This window comes from Mus pahari, chromosome 12, assembly GCF_900095145.1.
Source record: "Mus pahari chromosome 12, PAHARI_EIJ_v1.1, whole genome shotgun sequence".
Lineage (NCBI taxonomy): Eukaryota > Metazoa > Chordata > Mammalia > Rodentia > Muridae > Mus > Mus pahari.
Window position 1 is genome coordinate 57600442 of NC_034601.1, and position 15681 is coordinate 57616122.

The 15681-nt window shown below is 41.6% G+C and overlaps 2 protein-coding genes across 3 annotated transcripts in view; one reads left to right on the top strand and one right to left on the bottom strand.

Annotated features, from left to right (window-relative positions):
- Znf654 (zinc finger protein 654) overlaps window positions 1-15681 on the bottom strand; it is a 102771-nt gene that overhangs the window by 73815 nt on the left and 13275 nt on the right. The window contains exon 1 of one of the 2 annotated variants that reach the window (XM_021209579.1): window positions 1271-1527. The exons of the other annotated variant lie outside the window; for it this stretch is intronic. Coding sequence (XP_021065238.1) covers window positions 1271-1462 — 192 coding nt within the window. The 5' untranslated portion in view covers window positions 1463-1527. Of the gene's footprint in view, window positions 1-1270; window positions 1528-15681 lie in introns of those variants that run through there. 2 annotated transcript variants of the gene reach the window in all.
- On the top strand, window positions 1820-9691 carry Cggbp1 (CGG triplet repeat binding protein 1). Its single transcript, XM_021209782.2, has 3 exons — window positions 1820-2055; window positions 2610-2842; window positions 5830-9691. The coding sequence occupies exon 3, from the start codon at window positions 5849-5851 to the stop codon at window positions 6350-6352; it is 504 nt and encodes a 167-aa protein (XP_021065441.1). The 5' UTR covers window positions 1820-2055; window positions 2610-2842; window positions 5830-5848; the 3' UTR covers window positions 6353-9691.

A 15681-nucleotide genomic window follows, 5' to 3' on the forward strand; every position in this document is an offset into this window, starting at 1 on the left:
TGTTCACTTTATTGCGCACCTGTGACTAGAATGAGTCCAGTTAGAAACAGACACAGAGCATATTCACATATGCTCTGTAAAGAGGTAAACCTCAGCTAAAATAAAAAAAAAAAAAAAAAAAAAAAGGAACTGAGGCACAGATGTTAAGTGACAGGTTAAGTAACGGATTAACAGCTAAGTAATGGTAGAGCCAGGGCTTGAATACTTTGTGCACATTAAGAAACATTTTTAAAAAGGTAGTATGAAACAAAGTATCTTTTTTTTAAAGAAGCAAGTGTTGCGAGTGCAAAAAACTTGTATTACAAATGCATGCAGATGAGAATGCAGATTAGCCAAACTTTATCCCTAAACCCTTAGGTGTTTCTATATTTGCTTACAGTTAGATAAAAACTACATTCAATCCTTAAAAGCAGTCGGCAGAATAAAGGAAACAAATAATTTACTGTCACTTTTTCCGATACTGAATTTAACAGAACAACCAAAAACGTGTCTGGGGGAGGGGTGGAATAAGCAGGGCAATAGTTTCAGGAAAACGACTTTCTCTGTATTCAGACAATTAGGAAACGGTGTGTTTGTCAGAGAAGGGGGTCAAAAAGGGAAAAGATGACAATCACTCCTATAAGGTTCCACACGGAAACCCCCCCCAACACACACACACACACACACACACACCTGGTGGGGGAGGGGAGTAGCTAACGGTGGGACAGTGCCAAAGCCAACGGAAGAACTGGTCCAGAGGGACCTAGTGAGGGAATGACAGGAGACCCTAGCAGAGGGGGAGGGGTGGCGATGACAGGAGGGCAGGCAGTGGGGTGATAGCATGTTTGGCGTCTCTGAATAAGAGAATGCGGGGGACCTGGGTAACAGAGAAAGAGGAGAGCCCAGCAGAAGTGAGAGGGACCCGGCAGTGGACCTGAGAAAGGCGGGACCCTCGGGCACGAAGAGGGTCTGCGGGGAGGCACAGGCACGTCAGGACGGGGTTCTTTCCAGTTGACCGTCCAGCTCCCAGTTCCCCACCACCACCACCGCCACGACAAACTCACTTTCTCCTCACCTCCAAGTCCCCGCAAGTCACCCCCAAGCCCACTCCCCGTCCCCATCGCCGAGCTTGGAGCGGTGCAGAGAGGGGACCGGGGCTTCCCGGACTCCCTCTCCGTCCCGCCGGAGGATCGGTCCGGGACACGACGCCGAGAACTGGGCCGGCAGGCCAGGAGCCACGCAGAGGCCCAGGAGCCCGGTGACAAGTCGGGGCGGCCGACGGGCGCCTCACCTGACAGAAGCGTCGGCAGTAATCCCGGCTGCTGATCCCGACGCCGCCACCGCTGCCACAGCCACCGCCGCCGGCTCCCCCTCTGCCGTCGCCCGCAGCTAGGAGCCCCACAGGGCCCGGGGGGGACTCCACAATGGCCACGAGCTCTTCTCCGAGGCGTTCGGCCTCTTGGTCGCTCTCTTCCTCCGCCATGAGGCTCTCGCCGCCCAGCGCGTACCCAGCCCCTGCGCCGCCGCTGCTGCCGCCGCCGCCGCCGCCGCCGCCGCCGCTGCCTCAGCTAACCTCCTCCTCCTCCTCTAGTCCCCTCCTCCTTTCCCTCCGCCCCAGCCGGACAGGGCCACTCCACTGGGCTCTACTTCCGGCTCCGCCCACCCACGCCCCCAGTTTTCACTGGAGGAAGGACGCCGCCAATCATAGGCATGCCCGCCCTACCTTCCCATTGGTTCCGTTAGCCGTCTGTTTGACCGCCCTGCCATCTGTTGGTCCACACTACTCGGCGGTTGCTGAGGTCCGCCTACGAGCTCTGCCATAGGGCGCGCCGGAGGACGGGGCGCGGCGGGGGACACGGCGGCCGCGGCGGGGCTCGCTCGGGCGGCGGCGGCGGCGGCGGCAGGAGCGGCGGCGGCGGCGGCGGCAGGAGCGGCGGCGACGGCGGCCGCAACGGGATCTCCTTCATCCCGTTGCTCTGCCCTTTCTTCCTCCTCTCTTCCTTCCCGGCGAGGGCTCGTGCACTTCCCCTAACGGCGGCCCGCTCCTACGGTCCCGAAGAGCTGGGAAGGCGGAAGGTGGGCTTGGCCGTTGGTGCGGGCGGCGGGCCGAGGCCTCCGGGCCGGGCGAGGGAGCCGTGGGGCGGAGCCGGAGGAGGAGGAAGGAGCCGGGCCAGCCTGACAGCGACGGCCTGGGCCGGGCGCCCGCCGCCCCGGTCCCCGGGGACAACCACCGAGTCGGCGGCGCGGCGGACTTCTCCGGGGGCCCCGCGAGGGCGGCTGGGACGCGGCCCCGACCCGCAGGCAGGATCGCGGCGCCGGGGCGCCACCTCGGCCGGCGCGGCGGGAGGAGGAGGCTGTCTAGACGTCGGGCGGCCGGCGCCCGCCTTCCCCGCCCCCACCGGAGCCTCGGGCCTGCGGAGCGCGCGGGCCGCGGGGGCCACCCGGCCCGGGGCGGGCGAGCCGGGTTGGCGGGAGGCTGCCTGGAGCTTCGGGGATCGCGCACGGAAGGCGGAGAGACACAGACACCTGTGTACAGAGCGGGGCCCGAGCCGCTCTGCCCCCGGGCCTGCGCCCTGCCTTTCCCGCCCCTCCACCATCTTCCCTTTCTGTTTGTTTTTTGTGTTTTACAGTAAAGACATGACTTCCCGGCGCCACCGGGAAAATAGGGTGCAAGCCCAGGAACTGTTCCCCCACCACCACCTGTTGAAAAACTGAGTCGGAGGCGTCTCCCGGGTCTGAACGCACGCGAAGTCGCTCGGATTGGATGCGTCTGTAGTTTTTGCATCCGGAAAACTGTCACTACTTAATATCAAGGAAAAACAAACAAACAAACAAAAAAACCAACCAACTGGAAATTAAGCTGGTAAGTATTTCGACTTGAAAACTCAATTTACTTTTGCTCTAGTAAATGGCTGCTTCGCTTTTGTTCCCTGTCATAACTTCCTCATTTGTTTAAAGTATTTCTGACTTCTGGAAACATGTTTGCACGTAACCAACCCCATCGCCTCCATGAGGTGGTTATTTGCGTCGGCAGTATCAAGAATAGACCTTTCAAGTTAAAAGATCAGAAAAATTAAGCTGGGCATTGGTGGCGCATGCCTTTGATCCCAGCACTTGGGAGGCAGAGGCAGGCAGATTTCTGAGTTCCAGGCCAACCTAGTCTACAAAGTGACTTCCAGGACAGCCAGGGCTACACAGAGAAACTCTGTCTCGAAAAACAAAAACAAAACAAACAAACAAAAAAAAAAAACAGAAAAGTTCAGGCTTCACCTAGCACAAGAATTGCCTTTTCTGTAAGTTTGCAATCAAAGAAAAATTCTAACTGCACCCCCAGTTTTTCGTAACAGCTTTAATTGTTACTAGAACAGTTTTATTTCATAGGTGAAGAGTACTTGTGGAAATTGCAAACATTTGCATCATGATGTCTGTCTTTCCTGCCATGAAAAACGGATGCCCTAACACATTAACTCACAAGTAACACTTGAGTGTCAAAGATGTGGTGGGGTGGAAATCCACAGAAATTAAGCATATGAAATTCTAGACATTTTGTGCCTTACAGAATGTTCATGAATTGCTAAGTCCTACTTTAAGTTAATAGATTTTGCTCCAAATACTGACAAAACTTGAAAGAATCTTGGTGTTGCCCAGCAAGTAGACTAATGTGGTGGGATACTCCATGGTTTGTAATGTTACTTATAAAAAGCAATTCTTTCTACAAAGTGAGTTCCAGGACAGCCAGGGCTATACAGAGAAACCCTGTCTCAAAAAACAAAACAAAACAAAACAAAACAATTCTTCAGAACATACTTAGAATTTCTTCAACATATTTATAACAAATTATTCAGCGTAGTAGTATCTGATGTCTTGATTATTATAAGAAGTTAAATCACAAGCATAGAAGGGTAAGTCTTGCTAATCTTTTGTTATCAAAGTGTATATATTATGTTGGGTTTCCAGTGCTTGTAATATGATAAAGCCGATAATTTTCAGAAGTTTGGGGGCCTAATGAAGCGACTCTGAGAGTCACTACCAACCCTGAGTTAGTCCATAGAACCAGTGTCCTCAGCTCCAAATGTGCCGGAGCACAGGTGCTCACACAGTTAGACGTCTGCAAGAAGTTAAACGTAGCCAGGTATGCTGCCACATGTCTGGGATCCTAGCCACTCAGGACACTGAGGCAAGAGGGTTTCACATTGAAAGCCCCACTAGACAACAGGGTTGTTCTTGGTGTTTTGAGTTTTGTTACTGGGCTAAATTTAGTGTTAAGCTGCTTCTAAATGATATGGATTTTGATCAATGGTTATGGGGGGTTGTTTATTTGAATTTGGCTTTTTTTTTTCCTGTTTGTTTCATTTTTTAATTTGTTTTTGTTTTTTATTGCTGAGGTCAAACTTAGAATTTAGCTCATGCTAGGCAGTTGTTCTGCCTTTAGTGGACACCCAGTTATTCATTTACTTTTTATAAACATCAAATTTTGATTGGCTCCCCAGCACATATTGGGCACTATGTTAAGGGAAATTAGTCTAAAAACCAGGCATGGTGGCGCACACCTTTAATCCCAGCATTCAGGAGACAGAGGCAGGTGGATTTCTGAGTTCGAGGCCAGCCTGGTCTACAAAGTGACTTCCAAGACAGCCAGGGCTACACAGAGAAACCCTGTCTCGAAAAGAAAAAAAAAAAAAAAAATAGTCTTCAATGGAAATAGGAACATATTGACTTCTCTTGATTATCATCTTTTTAGAGAAATACATCCATTAAAAATTATGTATTTTCCAGACGTGGTACCATACAGTTTCAGCCTCAGAATTCAGGAGGTGACAAAGATAGGTCTCTGTCTACATAGTGAGACTCTGTCTTTGTTTTTGGTTAGTTGTTTTTCTAGACTGGATATCTGTGTAAACCTGGCTGTCCTGGAACTCACTTCATAGAACAGGCCTGCCTCTGCCTTCCCGTGCAGAAAACGAGGCAAGAATTTTATAGTAAAAATAAAGCAGGATGCTGAATCAGGAAATAATCAGTGCTGGGATTAAAGGCATATACCACTAGGCATTGAGATCCTGTCTTAAGTAGTACTTACTGTCAACTATATGTAGGCCTCAAGTTGTAATGTCATTGTAAATAGTTAAGCTTGCTTCATGGTTTTTTTAAGTTTTTACTTGTTTTCTTTTTGGAAAATAAGTTTTACTACCAGGTTTTTACACAGTTGAGTTCTCAAAATCACTTTCCAAGCAAGAAGCTCTTTAACTTGAACGAATGTCTAACTTGGGCAAGATTAGTATTTTTAGTACTCTGAATGTTTGCTACGATTGTGATTTTCTAAAAGATAGAGACATTTAGAATACTTTTAATATTTCTACATGAGTCTAATTTATTTGTCATTAAACCAAGACATTGGAAAGTTGGTTTAGTAGGGCCATGTGCTTCCTGTGCAAGTGTGTGGACTTCGGATCAGATTCTCTGCAGTATGTATCTGTAATCCCAGTTCTGGAGTCAGTCAGAGAAGCTGTTCAAAAACAATAAGGTGTACACATAGGCATATACCACATACACACAAATGTCAAGGAATGAACTTAGCTGTATACTGTTAATTTGCTTCAGTTTTGTTTTCCTTGAATATTTCAGATGTTTAGAAGACATGTGACTTATAAATTGAACTAAAAGTATTTGTGGGATACAGAGGATCACTGAATTAAGTTTGGTGGGGTTTTGTTTTTCCTGTTGTTTTGGAGGGGGTGTATTTATTTTTTTTTAATCTACCCTTACAAAAGCACTTATAACTACTTTTTATTGTTAATCACTTCTAGAATGATCTATTATCATAATACTAACATCTTTCTCTTGTCTTGGAAGAACCTTATTCAGAGACAAAATGGAACGATTTGTTGTAACAGCACCACCTGCTCGAAATCGCTCTAAGACTGCTTTGTACGTCACCCCTCTGGATCGGGTCACTGAATTTGGAGGTGAGCTTCATGAGGACGGAGGGAAACTCTTCTGCACGTCTTGCAACGTGGTGCTGAATCATGTCCGCAAGTCTGCCATTAGTGACCACCTCAAGTCAAAGACTCACACAAAGAGGAAGGCAGAATTTGAAGAGCAAAATGTGAGAAAGAAGCAGAGGCCCCTGACCGCATCTCTTCAGTGCAACAGTAGTGCGCAGACAGAGAAAGTGAGTGTTATCCAGGACTTTGTGAAAATGTGCCTGGAAGCCAACATCCCCCTGGAGAAGGCTGATCACCCCGCAGTGCGAGCGTTCCTGTCTCGGCATGTGAAGAACGGAGGATCCATACCTAAGTCAGACCAGCTGAGGAGGGCATATCTGCCTGATGGCTATGAGAATGAAAATCAGCTCCTCAACTCACAAGATTGTTGACAAGGCAGTTAATGACCATTGTGATCAAGATAAATAATGTGGAGTATTAAAGTTAATGTGTTGATTGTGTGGTTCATTTTTATATTTATTTCATTTTAAATCATGTGATACAGAATAGTTTTGCAATGTGTATATAGTTGTAGGCAAAAGAAAGAAACCTCACTGCAAAACTTACTGCTAATTTTAAGTCACCGATGGTATAAAGTAAAACTTGGCTATAGAGTGTATTAGGCTATCTGAAACTCGGTGGTTATCTTTAAAACTGATGGAAGTTCTCCTGAAATATTTGTGCATGGAAGAACTTCCCTGCATTGTAATCCTGTTGCCATGTATGGTTTTTTTTGTTTTGTTTTTTTGTTTTTTTCTTGTGAGGTTACGTAATGATTTGGATTGAGAACTAGCCTAGAAAACTGGAGCTGCTGCCAGGCTATACCTCTCACAGGACCTTAAAGAAGCTCAGATTCTTTTCAGAACGGAATAGTAGGCCGGAGATGTTCTTAGAGCTCGAGATCTCTAGGAGAAATGACTGTTCAAATTACATTCTACTTGTATGTGAAGTAATTGCTTAACCTTCACTTCTGCATGGTCGCTATTTCTCCTTTTTAAAGACATATATTTAGTAGCAGCTTCAAGTGACCAAAAGACTAAAAATCTCTCTTAATGTCTTTGCCAAAAGCCATGGGGGAATTTGCAGTGATGAGATTTTAGTCTTCAACTATGAACAAAAATTTTCAAACCATAGTTTTCATGTTAAGTACCATCCTGGATTTGCAAACTTTTTTATGTCTTGGTATTAAGACTACAAGGCTGATCTTTACATTAAATACACTGTGGTTCCCTTTTCTCTCTTTACCGGGAATTACTTACTTTTTGGCTGACAACAAATAAGAAAATTGCTTTCTATACGTTAATTTTTCCATAAGATTTTATAAGAGTTTATTTAGGTAAATAGACTAGAAATGAGTTTTAGTTTCACCTTTACTGCTTTGCCTCTGGTGATGCAGGTTTTAAAACTTGGATGCTAAACAGTGCAGAAAACGAGGCAAGAATTTTATAGTAAAAATAAAGCAGGATGCTGAGTCAGGAAATAATCAGTTCTGTTAAAGGTCAACCATGTTTAGGTTTTCTAAACCTCACTGTTCTGTAAGCTTATTAGAAGTCATTTAGCTCAGAGAAGTCCTCTTCATCAGATCTGAATTATATTTTTTAAAAGTTTAGTAACTGAAGACTTAGAGCTTTAATATTAAAAAAAAAAAATCAAATAGTTGAAAAGCATTAAAGTTATATTTCTATTTTAAATCAGTGGCAAGATGCCCTGATTGTGACTTGGAGTTATCTTTGAGGTCATTGTGCCGCAAATTTCCATTAAACAAAAAGCCAAAGTTAGTAGAAAATAATTTGTGGGTTTTGTGCTTTGATTCCCCCCTGACCCCACCCCACCCCCATCACAGGGTGTTTCTACATAGCCCTGGCAGTCCTGGAACTCACTGGAGGCTAGCCTCAAGACCCACCTGCCTCTTTCCCTCCTGAGTGCTGGGATTAATGGCGTGAACTATCACGCCCAGCAATAATTTGTGTTTTTAAGAACAGCTTGTCTTAATGGGTCTTAAAGATTTAACATTCCCAATTCAGGTAGTCAAAGTGACCACTTGTTTTTATTTTAAAAGCCTGCTATGGAATTAAAAAAAAAAAGTTCTCAAAAATTGCAGTTTCTATTTTCTCATGTTTGGTTATATTCATGTAGCACATAAATGCCTAGCCTAGTTGTTTACTAACTGCAACTGGTAAAACACAGAGACCAGCAGCAAAGTAAACAGTGATTGCTTCCACTTCCTTAAGGAATTTGCAGGCAACCATGTTTAAATTGCCTAAGATGGTAGGAAATCTAAGCAACTAAAATTGAGTTTGGTAACACTATTTTCAGAAGAAAAACAATCATTTAATTTTTCAGAATTCCATGTGATTTGGACTATTCCCTATTGTCTGGGACAATATGCACTGTCAGTAAACATGGCAGAACAGCTTCTAGGAGTCAAGTAACATGTTTGATGTTGCACTAGGAATATGATTCACCTTTGCCTTTCTTACAGTTATTACTGATTTCACAGTTACTTAGTTCCTCTAGAACTGTTTTTCCAGGCTTACAAGTATTCTATTTTTGAATCTCTAGGGGCAAAGTTCATTCTGTTAGGGTTGTATCATGTCCTTAGAATGAGGTTTCCATCCCCTTGGGGGAAAGTTGGTATTAATGTTTCTTCACTGATTATGAACATTTGTTTCTTGAAACTGGTAAAATTTGTCTCGTAAATAATAACAGTGGTTATAGTAACCTGTGCAAACTGGTAAAGATTCGCAAAACTATGACTGGCATGTTAGATAACAAATGAGAGTGTCTAAGGCGTGTGCTATGTGAGAGAGGCAAAGTGAACTTATGTATAGAAGCTTTCAATATAGTGGTAGTATGATTCTATACTATTGGACCAATAGCAGCTCCTTTTTATTAGTTGGATGCATTATCACAAGCTTTGTAATGTTTCATTTATAAACTGCCTTCAGCACATGCTTACCTGTTAATGTTTTCTCAGAGTATCGTAGTATGTCTTCCAGACTCACTGTATCCTGCCAGTAAATAGTTCTAGCTTGTTGAATTTCCTTTTTATTTTTCATTATCTGTGGCATATAGCAAGCCTGAAATATAATTGTAATCATTTTTTTTTCTTTTACAGAGTGAGAAGTTAGATTGTGTATAAGAGCCTATAGTTATTTTATCCATTATCTTTGATTAAGGCTTTATAATATTATTTAGTAAATGTTCCTTCCAGTTAATGCCTGTGGCCCTACTGAATTTTAAGGGACCAGACAACTTTTAAGAAATAAATCTTACTGTTTTATACAGTAAGTTTGTCTGATTGGGAATGTTCTGAAGTTGGACATACAGTTGGCAAGATTCCCAAGCTAAAACCTTGGCCTGAAATACTGTGTACATGAATGTTAACAAGTACAGATAAGCACATTAAACTTAAGGTGACCTAAAACAAAGGCTAGAAACAAGTTTTCATTTTATTCTTAGTCTTTGTAAGTGCTCTCTGTTTGACTTATCTCAACTGCCATTGAGTGAGGGTAAATCACCTTAAAATAACAGATTTACATGGAAGGGTAGTTGTAGTTTCCATCCTAGCTTGCTTTGGCTTTGGTCGGCACTGATGAAATGTGAAGTGACTATTCTAGACCTTGGTTGATCTCAGCCCCTACTCCCAGACTGCTGAGGTAACTACAGTCTGTTACCTAGTGCTATTCTCCTTGTATCCAGAACACTGTATTAAAATTTTACTATGTTAATTTTCGTACTCCTGTGCTTATTTTTTACTTTTGCTCATGCACGTATTTTAGTATGAATGTGTTGCTTTTTTAAAAGTTTGTGATATTTAGAAATAAATTTCAAAAAAGTTTCTAAAGTTTTTGAAATCATACTTTGTTTTGTGAGCCACTGACAGACATTTTGTAATTTTTCTTCAAGGTTTTACCTACTGAATTTTGATTTTTCTACCAGTCATTTATTTGTAAGTGTTAACCTTTTAAGCTACTGTGATATCTAGGCTTCAAACTGCCCTGTTCTTCCAAAACACTAGCCAGTGGGTAGGTTCAGTCAACATTTTAATGGGAACATTGTACTTCTACAAGTCTTAATGAAGGGGCTAGGATGTAGCTCAGTGGTTACCCTGCAGCCTGTAACTCCAGCTCCAGAGGATCTGATACTCTTAAGGATTTCTCAGGCACCAGCATGCAAGTGCACATAAATTCACACAGGCACGCACATAAATCTTCAGAAACATCATGAACATCAGTTGACCACAAGCAGGACTGATAGTTCGAAAAATGTATACATTTACTTCTTGTTTACCTCTTAATTTGTTTTCAAAACTCTTCAGCTGAGACAATGAGATTATCTGCTAAACTATTACATGACTTGGCATGTCCCTGCCTCCACTCACATCTGTGCAAGAGAACATTGAATTATAGTGTTTTATTTTCTGAAACCAAAATGTTAGAAAAGTTCTTAGAAATCAACCCATACTGTTCAGTTCTATGTTAGAGAACTGTCTGGGGTTTCTAAAGAACCTCGGTTTATTACAACTAAAGTAATTACTAAGCAATGAGCCTCTCCAATATATGCTGTATATAACATAGAAATGTCTCCCCTCAGGACCCAAGTACAATTGCATGCTGCAAGAAGATATGTCTTTGTTTCTAGGCAACTATAAGTATTTCTTATGAGACTTGCTACCGTCCAAGTTCTTATCCAGATCCTCAAAAAGACTTGTGTTTTTTTTTGTTTGTTTTGTTTTGTTTTTTGTTTTTTTCCGAGACAGGGTTTCTCTGTGTAGCCCTGGCTGTCCTGGAACTCACTTTGTAGATCAGGCTGGCTTCAAACTCAGAAATCTGCCCGTCTCTGCCTCCCAAGTGCTGGGACTAAAGGCATGAGCCACCATGCCTGACATAATTCATAATTTTATATGAAAAAAATACTTGTAAATAATTCTAAACAATTTAGTTACCCATTTGTAAAGTTAAGCCTTTATTGCTCAAGTTATGATTAAATAGGTAAAGGGGAGTCAATTTCAAATATATCTTTAGACTTGTTATTCTGTTCATAACCTAGAACTTCCAATTGTTTACAGTACATGTATACAGTAGTCTACAATACAGTGGTTCTTATAATCAACAGAAGTTGAACCACTGCTAAAGCCCTAGAGACACATTTAAAAATCTGAAAATTAATAGAAACAAGATAAATGTCACATGATACCATTGAATAATTCTTTATAACTTGCAATAACTTTATAAATATCCAATATATACAAAGAACTCAAGAAGTTGGACTCCAGAAAACCAAATAACCTTATTTTTAAAATGGGGTACAGAGCTAAACAAATCTCAACTGAGGAATATCGAATGGCTGAGAAGCATCTGAAAAAATGTTCAACATCCTTAATCATCAGGGAAATTCAAATCAAAACAACCCTGAGATTCTACCTCACACCAGTCAGAATGGCTAAGATCAAAAATTCAGGTGACAGCAGATGCTGGCAAGGGTGTAGTGAAAGAGGAACAGTCCTCCATTGCTGGTGGGATTGCAAGCTGGTACAACCACTCTGGAAATCAGTCTGGCGGTTCCTCAGAAAATTGGACATAGTACTACCGGAGGATCCAGCAATACCTCTCCTGGGCATATATCCAGAAGATGTTCCAAATTATAATAAGGGCACATGCTCCACTATGTTCATAGCAACCTTATTTATAATAGCCAGAAGCTGGAAAGAACCCAGATGTCCCTCAACAGAGGAATAGATACAGAAAATGTGGTACATTTACACAATGGAGTACTACTCAGCTATTAAAAATAATAAATTTATGAAATTCTTAGGCAAATGGATGGATCTGGAGGATATCATCCTGGCAGAGGTAACCCAATCACAAAAGAACTCACATGATATGCACTCACTGATAAGTGGATATTAGCCCAGAAACTTAGAATACCCAAGACACAATTTGCAAAAGACATGAAACTCAAGAAGAAGGAAGACCAAAGTGTGGATACTTCATTCCTCCTTAGAATGGGGAACAAAACACCCATGGAGGGAGTTACAGAGACAAAGTTTGGAGCTGAGGCAGAAGGAAGGACCATCCAGTGACTGCCCCAACCTGGGATCCATCCCATTTACAACCACCAAACCCAGACACTATTGCATATGCCAGAAAGATTTAGATGACAGGACCCTGAAAATAGCTGTCTCTTGTGAGGTTATGCCAGTGGCTGGCAAATACAGAAATGGATGCTCACAGTCATCTATTGGATGGAACACAGGGGAGCTAGAGAAAGTACCCAAGGAGCTGAAGGGGGATGCAACCCTATAGGAGGAACAACAATATGAACTAACCAATGCCCCCAGAGCTTCTGGCTCTAGCTGCATATGTAGCAGAAAATGGCCTACTCAGCCATCATTGGGATGGCCCAATGGTCCTTCGAAAATTATATGCCTAAAAAAACAAACAAAAACAAAAAACAAAAAACAAAAAAAAAAGAAAAAAAAAAAGAAAAGAAAGAAAATTATATGCCCCAGTACAGGGGAATGACAGGGCCAAGAAGTGGGAGTGGGTGGATTGGAGAGCAAGTTGGGAGAAGGGTATAAGGGACTTTCAGGATAGCATTTGAAATGTAAATGAAGAAAATATCTAAGAAAATAAAAGAAAAAAAAAAGAAAAATGCCACCAGATCAGAATAAAAAAATAAATATTGGTATTCATCTGAACCTATTTTTCTCCACAGAGGTCTTTTGAATTTTTTTTTCCTGCTTAGAAGTTGCATAGTGTATCCTTGCTTACTGACATGGTACCCATTAGTTAAATGGTAAATACTCAAAGTGCAGTTCTTCTGTCTACACTGGCCATCTCTTCCTAGATGGTTCTTCCTAGACATCCTGATGTTGATGTTTTGGATAACAAGATATCATCAACTCAGTGTGAGACCCCCAAAGATTATTCTTGTCCAGAAATCTGTACTTAACAGTCTCCATTTTTAAAAGCATCAAGCAAAAAATTTTAATTCAATCATCATATACTAACAGAATGTGACAGCTAGAGTCCTGACTCATCTCCCAAAATGACTTCAGGGTCTCCATTTCCAGAGAATGGAGACTGGCAATAAAATCCCCTATGAAGTTATTAGGCATTTAGCTTTAAACTCACTAGGTGAGTGTTAATGTGCCTGTCACGTTGGCTTTTTGTGTGTTAAACAGTTCTGATGAAGCTAATACTATAAATATCAGATCAACATAATTGCAGTCTCCAGAAGCCTGTGTAGGGTATCAATCACCATGCTCCATTTAAGAAATAACATGTCTAGATGTGTTTCGAAATTATATCCAAAATAATTGGCTTTAATTTTTTTTTTTGCCCTGGATTCTTTTAAAAGTTGTTTTTGTCAGAACAATATGTACACATGATTTATGGCATCAGACGATGCGAAGGGACCATAGTAACATAGTAAGTCTCAGCTTCATCCTCTTCTTTGCCTTGTTCTTCTAGGCAAAGATTCCTCGAAAATCTCCCCTTTAAAACTCCTTTAGATGTTTATTGTGATAAACAGTGTCCTGTTTGTTTGTTTGTTTGTTATTTGTTTTTTTTTCAAGACAGGGTTTCTTTGTGTAGCCTTGGATGTCCTGGAACTCACTCTGTAGACCAGGCTGGCCTCAAACTCAGAAATCTGCCTGCCCCTGCCTCCCAAGTTCTGGGATTAAAGAAGAGTGTCACCACTGCCCGGCTGTCCTGTTTATTTTATTGGTTGGTTGGTTGCTCAGTTTTATTCTAAGATAATTTTCTTTCTTTCTTTTTCTACCCATTTATTTAGTTGGCATGGTGTTCTCTCTACAAAGCTCTGGACTAACACTGTCCTGTTTCTTAGTATGTTCTTTATGCTGTCATTTTGGTCCATCAGTTTTAGAGAAGAAGGTTAAAAAGATCATTTTACCTATTGTATCATCATCCCACAATTTCCTTAACCATAGGAATTTTATGTGGCTGAAATCGATAGGTAATATTTCCATTACTGTGAATGACCATTCACCATTGAAATATGGGCATTTACCTCTTCATATAATTTTCATATAACATTTCTTAAAGTCATTTGTTATAAAAAGATAACTTCTTTGAATTTGCTGTTTTATTTATTCCAAAAGATGTAGCCCACACCTGTAGAGTATCCCTCTTGATGCCGCACACCTCTTCCTCACCATGGCCCTTTCCAGCTGCCTTTTGTCTCCAGTTCTAGTCTGAAAGTTTCCCTTTCAGGTCCAATACTGTGACGATTCTAGAATATTTTCTCTGTTCCTGTGGGACTTTTTCTGGCTAAATCCTTCCCTCCCTGGGTCCCACATCCTATTCTTTCCTTAATCCATTCTTTGGTTTTGACCTGTGAAAAAGTTTCATAGGAGGGCAGGGAGAATAGCTCAGTTGCTTAAGAGCTTGACTTATAAACAAACGCAAGGACTACAGTTTGCATCCTGGAACCCACTTTACCCAAAGCCAGGCATGGAAAAAAGAAAAAGGATGGATGGTGTGTGACAAATGACACTGAAGAGTGTCTACTTACCTCCATACATATGATGCATGCGCACACACACTTGAACGCATACTTACATATGCATGATCATTCACATGCGCTAACATATTAAGTTTCTAGGAATGAATACAATGAAGGTACAGTTCTCATTCCCTTGCAATTAATTTAAAAATTGCCTAAGTAAGTTGAAAATAATTTCCTTTATTTTTGGGGAGGGTGGGGTGTACATTACTTTATAAACAGAAATAACAGCTGCAATTGCTCCTTCTGTACCCTAGGTGTTAGAATAGGAAGTTTGGTGCCTTTTCTCTGTTTCTGCAATATATACTATGGATTTATATCATCTTTATATACATAGTAAATATTTAATGCTGTACAGTACAAAATCGAAGACAATACAAAATGACTTGGAAAAACAAGTTTCGACTAAAGTAAAAATAAAGAAGACTGGGAAAGAAAATCACCATTAAAAGGCATATGTGTATACTATCTTATATTGTAGTATTTATACTTATTATTCCTATAGTTTTATTCTGCTTTGGATTTCCAAGACATCTTTGTTGTTTTCTGAACATTTATTTTTTAACATCCTATTTTAAGTTTATGATTGTAGTATATTATATTCCTGTGGCTATTAATTTTAAAAAAAAACCAGTATGGAAGGTTAAGGTCATCCTTGACTACATAAGGTGGATGTGGGTTAGCCTTTGATATATGAGACCCTAACTCAAAAAAATAAAAAATAAAAAACAAAGAAAATAAAATAAAAGTGTTTTCTTCTATATTATTTTTGTTCCTCCCAGTCCCTTTATTTGTAACTGTGTGTTTCAGTTACTGAACTCTGCCTCAATTACTGGAAACATTTAAGGATCTAGGGATTGTTGAATATTTGTTCATACATAAGAACTAAACACCTGCCAGGCAGTGGTGGCGCACGCCTTTAATCCCAGCACTTGGGAGGCAGAGGCAGGTGGATTTCTGAGTTCGAGGCCAGCCTGGTCTACAGAGTGAGTTCCAGGATAGCCAGGGCTACACAGAGAAACCCTGTCTCAGACAAAAGAAAAAAGAAAAAGAAAAAGAAAAAGAAAAGAACTAAACACCTGGGGCTGGAGAGATGGATCAGCAGTTAAGAGCATCACCTATTCTTCCAGAGGACATGTGTTCAATTCCCAGGACCCACATGGCAGCTCACAACTGTCTTTAGCTCCAC

Excerpts from the sequence above, each read along its gene's own strand:
- Cggbp1 (XM_021209782.2), top strand. The coding sequence starts at position 5,849 with ATGGAACGATTTGTTGTAACAGCACCACCTGCTCGAAATCGCTCTAAG.